Source organism: Coregonus lavaretus, assembly GCF_964263955.1.
Source record: "Coregonus lavaretus genome assembly, contig: HAP1_SCAFFOLD_2379, whole genome shotgun sequence".
In the NCBI taxonomy this organism is placed as follows: Eukaryota; Metazoa; Chordata; class Actinopteri; order Salmoniformes; family Salmonidae; genus Coregonus; species Coregonus lavaretus.
Window position 1 is genome coordinate 50,674 of NW_028166578.1, and position 14,181 is coordinate 64,854.

At 40.6% G+C, this 14,181-nt stretch overlaps 1 protein-coding gene across 1 annotated transcript; it reads left to right on the top strand.

Annotated features, from left to right (window-relative positions):
- Positions 1-6,013: 6,013 nt before the first annotated feature.
- On the top strand, positions 6,014-13,911 carry LOC311114540 (LIM/homeobox protein Lhx1-like; the record flags this gene model as incomplete). Its single annotated transcript, XM_084189785.1, has 5 exons — positions 6,014-6,183; positions 8,274-8,497; positions 9,125-9,402; positions 11,422-11,587; positions 13,532-13,911. The coding sequence occupies 5 exons, from the start codon at positions 6,014-6,016 to the stop codon at positions 13,909-13,911; spliced, it is 1,218 nt and encodes a 405-aa protein (XP_084045911.1).
- Between the last annotated feature and the right edge of the window lie 270 nt (positions 13,912-14,181).

Below are 14,181 nucleotides of genomic sequence, written 5' to 3' on the forward strand. Positions count from 1 at the left end.
TGACAACTAAAAGATACAAAAAATAATTTAGTAAAATCAAAGTAAGCTAAATATGATGTGGTTGTCCATGGTTCTGATTTCTTTGTGCGTGTGTGTGCCTTAGTGCAAATAGAAAAACATGTTAACTCACCCTACTTGTAGAGAAATTCCAATGCCACCCTCCTCTCTTTCATGTTGAAGAAAGTCTATCACTCTGTAATACAGTACACGCTTTTATCTTTTGTTGTCCTAGGCTACCTGGCTAAATTGCTTGCTCCTTAGCCTAACTTCCATTCATGGACAACGTTAGCTAGTTAACATTAGCCTTCTACATCTAGCTACATATTGAACTTCCATCCTCTCAGGCCAGGGGCACAACAATTAATGAATTAATGGTTGGATCATAATCATCTTTATAATCACTGGCCAGCAATGAGAATTACGTAAAACCACAAGTACAAAGCCCTTTCTCCATCCATGGCTAATTTAGGGCCAATTTTAGCTGGCTGGCTAGCTAGCCACCAAAGGACAACAACACAACAAGATGCAACAATTCAAGTTTTTCTGTCAATGATGTATGCTCTCAATGGGATTTGATAGGAGTGACGCTGTCTTCCCTTGACACCTTTTTTTGGTTGGCCAGGACCATTCATCGTTTTTTTTTGTCAAGGGAGGCCAGACATGTGCTGACTTCCTTTGCCTTCAATGCTAAGGGCGGCAACAATGTCATACTCGTTTGGACCAGACAGCATCAGATAGATATCCTACACGTAGAGAGACAGAGGGGCGCTGTTTTGCTCGCTCGGATGAGTTCTCCTGTGAGATACATTCAGCCTCTTGCAAATTGAAGGAAAATTATGAAACACAGAGATATGAAAGAACATTTATTAATACTTGTTTTATTGGTCAATTTTTGGGGGGAAGCATGGCTTCCCTTGGCATCCATAAATACACGCCACTGTTTAGAATATCAATGCAGCATTTATTTTAGAGTTTGCTCTATTTAGGTTTTAAAAAATGACACAGGGCCAGGGCCTGTAGAAGTCAATGTAGGTTACATTACGTTTTTGGCTAAATTGTATCAGGGGATTGTCTGGTTGCATGACAAATAAGAATAGAATAGAACAGAATAGAATAGAAATGCAGACAAAAGTGCTCAAAATAAGAATAGCCTACAACTTTCACATGAAAAATAATGTTATATCTAGGCTTAACCACTGCTGACAAAGTAGGCTATGTATGCAGTTCAGGTCAACACAGACAATAACAGATGCTTCGAAAAAAGTAAGTAGCCAATCTTCTCAACAGAGAAGGTCTCATCTTTTGACTGGCAATGATGTGCAAAGAGATGCGTTTAGTTCATGCCCTGTTTAGTGCCCGGTTTGGTTTGGTTTTGTGTTGTGCGTTCGATGGCTCCCTCTAGCCTTGCCCCACACGTTGCTCGCTGCATAGTAAAACCAAGCTCCCCTTGGATCAAAGTGAGGAAATACATTGTAGAGGCAGATATTACATTATATAGAGGCCTGCCTTCATATTGTTTTGTGCTGCCTATCTTAGAATTTAGGAGAAAACAAGTTTAGGAACTTTAGGCCTTTTCAGTTGTGCATGGTGTGCCAAATCTAGTCCATGGTAGGCCTATGCATTTTCTTTGGGTAATACAATTCGAATTGACCCCTTCTGGATATGAAACGAAACTGCGTTGACTGGGTGAACATTTTTACTCCTATAACGTATTACAGCAGTAATCATTTTGCATTTAATCACGTCATTGCCTCAAGGGGTCCTGAGATATTCATATATGTCTGATTTCGTTTTTATTCATGAATTAATCTCATTCTGTGGGTTATGCTGTACTGAATGGTTTATTCTTCTAAATCAGGAAAGATTATTCCCTGTGTGACAAGTAATATTTTACTGGTGCTGAAAATAACACGTTATTTATTTACAGCTATTTAGTATGTATGTACTTCCCATATGTTAGTAGCCTACAGTAGTCTAAGTTTAAGAACACCTTATATCCCTCAGTCAGAACTTGAGGTATAGGCTATGAAATGACAACCTTTCGCTACTCTCGCCACTTTGAAACTTAAATTACAAATTCGTATGTTGAAGTTTCATTTCTGGAAGGCTAGATATCTCACATAGTAGTGTCTCCTCATTATGCTCAACTGAAAAGTCTGAACATGGCAAACCATAATTTGTGGCTGAGTTTAGTTTAATCGCCTAACTGTCAAAAGTCTCCTTCAGACAATTGTCTACCTCAATCTTTCTTTCTCTCTCTCTCTCTCTCTCTCTCTTTTATCTCTCTCTCTCTCTCTCTCTCTCTCTCTCTCTCTCTCTCTCTCTCTCTCTCTCTCTCTCTCTCTCTCTCTCTCTCTTTCATTTAACATTTTCGTAATTTAGCAGACGCTATTATAGACCGATTTACAGGAGCAATTGGGGTTAATTGCCTTGCTCAAGGGCACATCGGCAGATTATTCACTTAGTCGGCTCGAACCAGCGACTTTTCAGTTACTGGCCCAACGCTCAATGACTGTACAGGTAAATATTTATATATTAATTGGTCAAAAATCGACGTTAATTCAATTACTTCAAATCCAGAACTATGAGATCAAGTTGCTATATGAGGATGTCTATAAACGTCTATATATTTATTATATATGTCAAAGAGTTGACAAAACTATATTGTCTGAAGTCTCTCCGCTGCGTCACCATCTCTCTGCCTCCCACTCTTCTCTCTCTCTCTCTCTCTCTCTCTCTCTCTCTCTCTCTCTCTCTCTCTCTCTCTCTCTCTCTCTCTCTCTGTCTCTCTTAGTGAGATGTTGGTGGAAATGTAACCAGATGCTTAGCAGATGAATTAAAAGCTCTCACAGTCAAACGCAGAGAGAGAGAGAGAGAGAGAGAGAGAGAGAGAGAGAGAGAGAGAGAGAGAGAGAGAGAGAGAGAGAGAGAGAGAGAGAGAGAGAGAGAGAGAGAGAGCGAGAGAAATGCCGGGGCTCGAGGATGTTGTGTGTTCATCTCTTATCTGTTATTCTTCCCCGGGAACAACACATGTCATCGAAAGGGTGCCGAAGTCAAAAGAGTCGCTCCCCAGACTCTCCCAGGCAGCTGTCACCGTGTTTTTATAGTATGGGGCCGGTCGCGGCCTTGTCTTGCCCGCGCCTCCGTTTTACATGAGAAGTAGCCCATATGCAGGAGGAGGCGGGCTATTGATTCCAGATTTCAGACTGGAACGTTTGCACAAAAATACGCCGCCAGAATATAAATAACTGACATGGAGTACCACTCACCGCTGCCCATCTGTGTGTGTGTGTGTGCGTGTGTGTGCGTGTGCGTGTGCGAGAGAAGTGAGATAGTGATGATGTTAGATTAGGTGCCGTGAAGAAATGTAATCTCATAGGCTAGGAGAGAGTGAGAGAGGCGGCCTTTATGATGATGGCCCTGTTGTGGTGTCACCCCGTGACAAGTGCGTGACTTCCAACCGTCCATGTGAGTTTTTGTTTTGGCCTTGGCATCAATTTCCCTCCCACTGTCTGAAGGTATCCAATCAGTCATAAAGCATTTATTGTCAACACTACACAAATAAAACTATTACAACTTCTTTACTGTTAATACTATATTTATTAAGCTATCATTTTACAGATGTTAATTTGAGAAAGCAAGAACTCAGAAGATTCAAAGAGGATTCAACATCCATTGAGCTTTAAAGACAGGTCTATGAAGGATGATTTTAAAACAATTGCAAAACTAAGAAATGCAAAACTAAGAAATATGATGGCTGGATATTTTAAGTCACCTTGAACCTAACTAAAAACGCATCAATAGTAAGAACATTTAGACATCGTTCCTAAAAAATTAAAAGACGTTTTGGTCCTGTAAAACACATTAATATTTTCTCCTAACTCTGAAAGTCTTATAATACTTTCAGAGTTTTCAATAGGCCTACATAATGCACAGCCTCAACTATTTTCGAGACTGCAAGCTTCTAGGTAATGTTTTTAGCTCCTCTTCTGGTAAGTGGATTGAACGGCCTTAATTAAACGTCCTAAGGTGTTGAAGCCATCAGCAACTGTCACAATGATCTAGCAACCTGTAAACTTTGACCCTCTTCGTCTTTCACATCCCCCATGCTCCACAAAAGACCAAAGAGAGCACAGCACTGCTGAGATGTATTGGTGGGCAACGTGGATTGAAATAGTGATTAAATAATGATCATGGCAAATAAATGATAACATGCATAAAAGGTAAGAAGAAGGCTATGTGCAGCTGTCAAGTAGTAAAAGCATATTATGAAAAAGTTATAACAGCCACCTGAACATTCCTGAACCTCTGATTATTTCGAATTGTGAAACAAAATTCCCGTTTTGGGTAAATACTCATTTCTAACCCATGTCAACTTAATTTCCCTTAGGTGATGTACACATAATTGCAAATTTGTCTCTAAACTATTAACTAAGATTTGTTCAGCCCAAACCAAGAGAGCGCTCTCTTGGCGCATTTGAGAGGCTGCACATTCTAATAAAAAACATTTGGTCAACTTAAGTCTGAAATCAAATCTATGACTTATCTCTTGTCATAGTATGAAAAATGTAAGCACTAACTGTAAGTCGCTCTGGATAAGAGCGTCTGCTAAATGACTAAAATGTAAAAATGTAAAATGTATAATTGAATAACGTATTGTATGGCAAAAGTCATGTCACTTCTGTAGCCTATATACTATATGCTAAAACATAAACAAAAGCATGCATTCCATCCAATTTTGTTATATGAATATAAGATAGATGCTACTGTTACTGCTACTGTTTTTAAAACTAAGATGAGCTCTCTCTCGCCCATGGGGAGGATCCATGCAGGATCAGGAGAGAACATTAAGATGGCCATATCTACCTTAAGAAATGATTCTTCATGTCCATTCCCTCGCCGCAGACAATTGATAAGCGGATGATTGTGCTGTTTTTACCTCAATGGTCGTCGTCTTTCCGTCCACATACATTCACTAACATTTGACAGTTTCTGGAAATATTTGACAATAGGTTTCTTCAGTTCCCCATAAATAGAACAGAATGCACAGGCTCGGCTTTGAAGGGATAGCTAATGATTTCTTGCATGGCGCGCTGCTGATTGGCTTCTCCACTGCCTGACGTCACGAGCCTGTGAATAAGGCTGGCTCGTGTGCTTTCAGGAACATGCAGAGTACTGGAGACTGAACGCGGAGCGTCAATCCTCCACAGAGATGTCACACGCATCCTACCATCACTAGCATAATTTACCAAAAGTTAGCTCGAGGGGACTGATAGCCAACAGAGCCGGAGGAAACCCACTTTTTCTTGAATTATTTTGGTGGTTAATTATTTTGATTCTCATCGGGTGCTCAACAGTGGATAAGCGGTCATGTCAAAGAACATTGAATTATTTATAGGCACGCGCGTCTTGCTGTGTGACAGTATTGCCCCAAAACCATTTTGTTAGATGTGCGTCTTCAACAGTGACTGGCACACGTTGCTTTTTCGGCCAATGCTTCACATTGATGACCACGGATACTTGCTGATAGGCAATGGTTCTCGCAGTATAGCCAATCTTCAGAGGTGGCTTGATATGTTTTGCCATTTGATTGGCTTCATTTAAGCCGATGTGTGTTGGGTGTATGGAAGAGGATCCAAAGGACTGACTTTCGAGGCGTCAAAGGCTTTGGCACTACCTCACCTGGGAGGACGCATCCTGGCTAACGGTCGCCATCCTGTATTGCATCCTGGCTAACGGTCGCCCTCCTGTACTTGGATCCTATAAATCTCCATGCTGACCACTTCAGAGGAGAGAAGAAGAGGTAGGATAGCGACCAGGCTACCCATCGACTGTTTATGTGAACACATTGATCCAGGACACCCGAGCGAAAAAGGAACCAAATACAAAACATCCAATGATCGGTGTGTGTTGTTGATTTGTTTTCTGCTCAAGTCAGAGTGAGAGTGAGACGACCACAACCTCAGGAAGCTGAACAGACCACGGTTGCAGAGTAGGTGTAAATCCAAATACGATGGTCCACTGTGCTGGGTGTGAGAGGCCTATACTGGACAGGTTTCTCCTCAATGTTCTGGACAGAGCGTGGCACGTCAAGTGTGTACAGTGCTGCGAGTGTAAATGCAATTTAACAGAGAAATGCTTTTCTCGAGAGGGGAAACTATACTGCAAAAACGACTTCTTCAGGTAAGCTTGACCGGTGGGTGCTTGCTCCCTTTCATTCGTCATTTACTACAGGAATTATTATTTAAGATGTAGTCTTGGATAAGCATTTCCATGTTTCTGTTTAGTACACACTACTATCCTAATGTTCTCAGTCAAATGCACCATTTCCCCCCCCAAAAGACTCATAAGGATATATTGCAAATACAAAACATTTTCAATATAATGTATTATAGGCTAATAATGAACATATAAACCCTGTTATTTGTTTAGTGTAACAAAAAAACAGAGGTGAATCTCTAACTTCTGAAGTAATGAACTCAAAAGTAGAGGCTGTGTTAAATTGCAAAACTATGTAAAGACATACAATAATTACACCCTATACCTTCAAATTGTAGAAAACTGTTAAGTCAATAATGTTCAGCCTTTTGCTCTCAAAACATTTGCCATTATCATTTGCCTATAACAAAATGATAGGCATACTCAAGGTTAAATACTTAATGGAATTTATGATAGGTAGCACATATTAATACATTAACCACTCTAAATATCCATTTTACACATGTCTAATATGGTTAAAATAAACAATTAAGACTGCATCCAATTCCTCCAGAATTTTTGTGCTAGGTGTGAAGGTGGATTTGGAGGTGGTGCTTCGGAAGCTTTGATTAGGAGAGCCAATAATTAAAGGATTGTTAATTTGTATTGTTATGCTAAAAGATGGACAGCAACATTAAACACGTGTGTATTCGTCCTCTGTATGGTGTATGAAGGAAATCAATCACACGTTATTTATAAGGCGTAGAGGTGCAGAGAAGCGGCTAGAATCAATACTTCATCGGGGTAGTATGGAGGAAGTGTGTCTCTCGGCCCAGTGGCAAAGCTATCTGCCCAGGCCCCTGTGTTTGCACGGCTCCAGTGAGAAGGAGGTGATAACTGGATTTAAATAATAAACCTATTTAAAAGATCAAACAAGCAGACAATGCAATCACAGACTTGCAGTCAACAATCAGTGTACACCATCTCAATACACATTCGTTCCCGTTACAATCAGCAGAAAGAGGCTAATCACACATGTTAAAGTCATAACTTGTATATTGCAATGTGTACTATGGTGCATAAGTCGTTATTATCTCAAAACCACAGAGAACATTATTGCTTAATTGTATTATACATTTAGGGCTGTTTTTTTGTGTAATTACATTATGTAGTCTTTGTTCATAATGATCAGCTAAATTGCAGAATGGACAACACTAACATGTCTTTTCATTAGGTCTAAATAGAACTCAAATGCAATTCTAAGCAAATCTCTTATTTACACAAAAACGTGTTTATAATGGAACAAATAATTTTTGATTGGGCCAAGTAAGAAAATGTGTCCGTTGACAATGAATGCAGAAATATAAGATAAGGACAGGGCCTACTTCAGTCAACTATAATTGGGCGGCGCACAATTGGTCCAGCGTCATCCAAGGTAGGGGAGGGTTTGGCTGGCAGGGATGTGGGTTCGTTTCCCACGGGGGGCCAGTATGAAAAACACAACAAAAAACAAAACAAAAAAACATGTATGTATTCACTAACTGTAAGTCGCTCTGGATAAGAGCGTCTGCTAAATGACTAAAATGTAAAATGTATAAAGAACAGGACCACATATGGCAATTATGGAATCAATGGCAATTATGGAATCATTCTCATCATGAACCATTGCAACTGGGAGGCAGCAGGCCTATTTATACACTCTTAGAAAAAAGGGTTCCAAAAGGGTTCTTCTACTGTCCCCATAGGATAACCCTTTTTGGTTCCAGGTAGAACCCTTTTTGGTTCCAGGTGGAACTCTTTTGGGTTCCATGTTGAACCCTCTGTGGAAAGGGTTCTACATTGAACCCAAAACGGTTCCACCTGCAACCAAAAGGGTTCTATCTGGAACCAAAAAGGGTTATTCAATGGGTTCTCCTATGGGGACAACCGAAGAACCCGTTTAGGTTATAGATAGCACCTTTTTTTCTAAGAGACTAAGTATTTATTCACACGCTCAATATGCAATCGTTGTATACTAACATATATTGTTTGGTTTTGTGCCTAAACACATTTTAATAATCATGCATTCCTCGCAGGAGGTTCGGGACAAAGTGCGCGGGCTGTTCTCAGGGCATCTCGCCGAACGACTTGGTCCGCAGGGCAAGGAGCAAAGTGTTTCATCTCAACTGCTTCACTTGCATGATGTGTAACAAACAGCTATCCACGGGAGAGGAGCTCTACATCATAGACGAAAATAAATTTGTCTGCAAAGAAGATTATCTAACCCACAGCAATGGGAAAGACACAAACCTTCTCTCAGGTAGGCCTAAACGGCAAAAATTGGCTTTATAATTTTGGGCGCATGGCTACTAAATTGATGTGAGTTGTTCCACATGTTGATCATGCATCAATTCAATGATTTGAAGAATAACATGACCGTACTCTTGCATTTAGTGTAGGCCCTATGCCTAAACTATTTTGTTTTATGGTAAAAACAGAAATAACGATTTGCGCAATTGCAAGCCTATATTTTCACAAGATTGCTAAAGATTTATTTGGATTTGAGGTATATTTGTAAGCCGAAATATGCAATTATATTTGCATAGATGTTAATTATCGGGTTGTATGGTTATTGTAGACCCATAAGCCTATTGATTTTATTGTAGGTCCATTTTATGATTTATTAATTGGTCGCTAAAAAGTAATGGATGGACAAATAGTGTTCATAAAAATAATGTACATCTGCACAGGTTATTATTTCAGGTAGGCCTATAGTGTAATACGGCTATATCAATTTGTTTAAAAAAAACATTATATTTTAGTAAGGCTATAAAGGCCTACACAAATAGGCCAATAGTAATAATTCGTATTCCTTATTGTATTGAGCTTATAGGTCTACACATGAACTGTGTGTCTAAGCTTTTTCTATCCTTTTTCGTTTTTACAGTAACAGCATGTAGCGATCCAAGTTTATCACCGGATTCTCAAGATCATTTACAGGAAGATGTAAAGGACTCTGAAATAGCTAATCTGTCGGACAAAGAAACGGGTAGTAATGAGAATGATGGCGAGAACCTTGGCGGTAAACGACGTGGACCGCGAACCACCATCAAAGCAAAGCAACTGGAGACCCTGAAAGCGGCGTTCGCTGCCACCCCCAAACCCACCAGACACATCAGGGAGCAGCTCGCGCAGGAGACGGGGCTGAACATGAGAGTAATTCAGGTAATGGCAATGACAAATGCACTATAGTGACATAAATGTAATTCCTGATGCAGCTCATGTCGTATTGGTATGGGAGTGAATGAGGACAGTATAGTGGGGGGAGTGGGGGGACCCTCACCTTGTGCGCTTTCAGGGTGACGCACATATTAAAACGTGTGATATAGCAGCTTATATTTTATGGAAAGTATCTCCCTGAGCACCTGAGCAACAACAAAAAAAGGGCGGGGCACGCGGAGGGGGGTCTTGGTTGGCACTTGTTTCTCCATGTTGGGCACGGTGTCAACAGTTCGCCACAAACAGAGGCCTCATCACAATCACACCGCTCCTTTCTCATCTGCCTTCCCGCTTAAAGATGGGGTTGCCTAGAAATTGCATGGTCACATTGAATTGAACGAGTGAAAGATTGGCTGCCATCGAGGTTTATTTGGAAAGCGTAATGTATATGGGTATTTTTGATTCTTGGCGTGCAGGATGGGTTAACATGCCAACTGGCGTGAGACTGGTGAGAGCGATGGGAGTCTTGGCAACGCTGGGCCATCACGTTTTGCGACCACATTTAGCCATGCTGTGACCATTTTCAGTCAAGTGTAAATGCAGAAATCTGTTTCAGGAGACTTCAAAATGCCTCCTTATCCCCCAGTCTAGTATAGGTTAAACCATTTGAAATAAGCATGCCTCATATTGACATATAATAATAACAACAACAACAGACTCAATTATTATCAATAGTTTCATTATTACTATTATTATTATTATCATTGTTATCATTATTATTATTATTATTATTATTGTTGTTATCATTATTATTATTATTATTATTATTACCAGTGGTATTTATTTGACATGTTTAATTTGGACAAATTGCATAACCTAATGCAAAAAAGTAAGCTAGGCCTATCATTTGGAAGGCTTTTTGTTTGGTGGCATTATTTTTGGCCTATTCTCAATAGTTGAAAATTAGGCTACTGAAAATTAGGCTACTGAAGATGCACACCTGATTTGGAATGTTTTAGTTGCTCTCTGTGTCTCTCTTAGCACCTAAGTTGGGGAAATAAATCGTATGGGCACACAAATAAGCGCATCCACACCGCTGAGAGACTCCCATGATGGGGATAGTGCTGCGGGGACGTGGTAATGTATTAACAAAACATTGAAGTCAGATGAAGTGAAAAAAATAATGGTTTATGGAGATTAATAAAGTGGCGAGGTTGGATATTTAAGAGCGTCAAGGAAGAGCATAATTAGCTGAAGGAATTCAAGGGTGGATACATAGATTACGAAATAATAACCTCGCAGAGCCGTGTAATATATTGGTAACAACTCTCCTACTAAGTATTAATTGTAGATTTTAAAAGTTCCCGCTGCTGCCCCCTTAGTCGGGGTAAATGGAGGGTTAAAAGATAATTAAACTGAGGTTAGATCTGTGAGTCTGGAGTGACGATAATTAGTAGTAATCTTGTCCCTGCAATACGACTTCACTCCATCAAGTCACCACGCACCGAACCTGACCACAATGTAGGGCAGCGCGCGCACCGGCACAAACAGGGCACCTAGGTTATGCATGGCCTAGGTGTTGCTTTGATGTTGATCACGGATCTATAAACAAAGCAATTATATTATAACGGTAAGCATTAATAATTATAAAAAACTGACACCATAAATAATGCTTATATTGTTGGAATAGTTCTGATATCAGAGTTAGGCTACTTTTTATATAGGCTACCAATCTATAATGATATTTCTACAGAAAAAGGTTTTCGATCTGTAGTGAAGTAAAGTGTTTGTTTTTATTTTATTGACTATGCAATTTGTATTCTGCACATTTACATCCTGTTGGCATTCCATTATTATCTTAATGTATTGAGATTTGTGGTCAAACGTAATTTTTTATACAGAGGCAACCTTTGCTGTGAGCCTCTCTTTGTCTCCAACTCTCCAGACGTAATATGTGCACTTAAATTCTTCCAATACATTTTATTTTCATTAACGTTGCTCTATGCTGACTTGTGTGCTTCATAGGTATGGTTTCAGAACCGGCGGTCCAAAGAGCGACGCATGAAGCAATTGAGCGCCCTGGGCGCGAGACGGCACGCGTTCTTCCGGAGCCCGAGGAGAATGAGAACGCTAGTGGACCGGCTGGAACCCGGGGAATTAATTCCAAACGGCCCTTTCTCATACTACGGAGGTAAGAAGAGTGATGAAACGGCTTGCGTGTCCCAGCGGGTTTATCGGTTTCACATGTTTGTCTGAAATGTCGAATAATTTTACGTGTCCACCAAGCGCTGTTTCCGTTTGTCGCGCTGCCCCAGGACGCCTTTGATGACTATCATGGCTTATCAGATGAGCTCAGCACACATAATTGGAATAGTACCTACACCGAGAGGATAACTTTTAAATGTTTGGGTATGGATGGACATTATCTAGAGATGGATTAGTTAGGATGCTGTGCCAAATCTTCACGTGTTAAAAAATTGATATAAGATTTACAATGGGAGATAATTAACGATTACGCATGTGCCAAAACACCACAAAAAGGTCTGAAGTAATTCGAAATTGATGTTGTTAAAATAAAAATGTTAAAATAACGTGTCTCTTTAAATGTCTCAGATTATAGACTCCAATCATCTGACCCATTTGTCTAAACTATAAATAAAAAATACATAAAATAGGCTTAATAAAAATAACAATTACAGTAGTGTGGACAATCAATCTTGATATGGTGTCCATGTAAGCTAAACAGCGCGCAATAACAGTTAATGCAATAGGCCTAAATGTGTCATTAAATATGAATAAATAATCACTAGTACACTATTTTTATTGTTCTCTGTATGTCATGTATATTACATCAACATTCAAACTGTATTAAGAGGGGAAGTAGCTCATTACCAAATTCCCGCGGCATTCTCTGTGATCCCTGTCTGGAACGGGTTCGTTAATAAGTAACTCATCCATATCATTTAGGTCAACGGGTTAGTTAGAGAGGGCTCCAAGCCATAGAATTATCTCACTGACCGAATTGTCTTTACTTTTTTCCTTACAAGATGACATTCACATGCAATAAAGGTTTATCTGTAGGCCTACTGTTTTCCTAGGAAGGAGCTTGAAACATATTTGGTTGTGACATTCCTTTTGTGCTTCTTTGAGGAATATTTAGAATGTTGATGCTTGGAGAGGGTAGTTGAATATGAGAAATTATTAATATACAAAGTAAATCGAAAATGTTTATCTACTACTTTCAAAGGACACAACGCTGTTTTGGGGAAATTTAACTGTAAGGTTTTAAATAGGGGGTGCTTATATTTGTCCTGTTTCACTGCATGTGGTCCTCTGTAGCTCAATTGGTAGAGCATGGCGCTTGTAACGCAAGGGTAGTGGGTTCGATCCCCTGGACCACCCATACGTAAAAATGTATGCACACATGACTGTAAGTCGCTTTGGATAAAAGCGTCTGCTAAATGGCATATTTGTATTATTATGTACAAGTAGGTAACCGGTGTGAAATGGAAATGTGTTTTTTGCATATCCTAGCTCCCCCGAGACACCTTTGGAGAGTGGGGTCACGGCCAGGGATCAGCTGTTATTGACTGCAGCCCTGGAGCAATTCGGATTAAGTGCCTTGCTCAAGGGCAGATCAACATATTTTTCATCTTGTCGGCTTTGGGATTCAAACTAGCAACATTTCGGTTACTGGCCCAATGCTCTAGCCACTAGGCTACCTGCCGCCCTTGAAATATAAAAATGTAGACTTGATTATAGTGGAGTCTGTGCGTCCTTATTTCAATTTTCCTAACATGTTTTGTGGATATCAATAGTGTGTGGTGGACTCTGGTCCTTTGTTGTGTGCAGTGGGCCTAATAGTAAAATGCTGAAATAAAAAATGTGATCTCAGAAGGTAAAATTGCTGATGAAATGGTCCACATTTTAATTAATTTTGCGGTGGCGTTGTTCTCCCCACCCAATTGCAGTTTTGATTTAAGTGTAACGTGCTTTGACTAATGTGCCACGGCGAGGGTTTCTCCCTATGCAACTTCAGGCTATGTATATTCAATGAATTCCTGAATATCTCTGAAATCATTTTTACACACCCTATTGTTCCCAGGCTAACCCTGATATTCTTGTCGATCTGCAGATTATCAAAGCGAGTACTACGGTCCAGGAGGGAACTACGACTTCTTTCCTCAGGGGCCTCCCTCGTCGCAGGCACAGACCCCCGTAGACCTCCCCTTCGTGCCCTCCTCAGGCCCCACTGGCACCCCTCTAGGTGGTATGGACCATCCCCTGCCCGGGCACCACCCCTCCAGTGAGGTGCAGCGCTATTCTGACATCATGTCCCACCACCCTGGGGATTCGCCCAGCCCGGAGCCAGGCATCCCGGGGCCCATGCACAGCATCTCCTCTGAGGTGTACGGCCCCAGCCCGCCCTTTACCTCACTGTCCCTCAATGGCAGCGGATACGGCAACCACCTGTCCCACGCACCCTCGGAAATGAACGAGGGCACCGTCTGGTAGCTCTAGAGAAAGGACTGTACCACCGAGAGATTCAATAGGGGAGGACAGGAGAGTGGGCATGGGTAGGGGCAGGGGTAGGGACACCAGTCAAATCATTTTTTGTCAATCATATTTATTTATTTAATTTCCCCATATGATATTTTTTGCAGGGAAAATAAATATGGCGAAAAACAAAACGTGGACAATGTGGTTGTAAACATTTACCTTGGTATTGTGTTGATGTTTCGATTGCTTCTTTTTCTAAACCCGAATAAGGACTTGGGCACATAA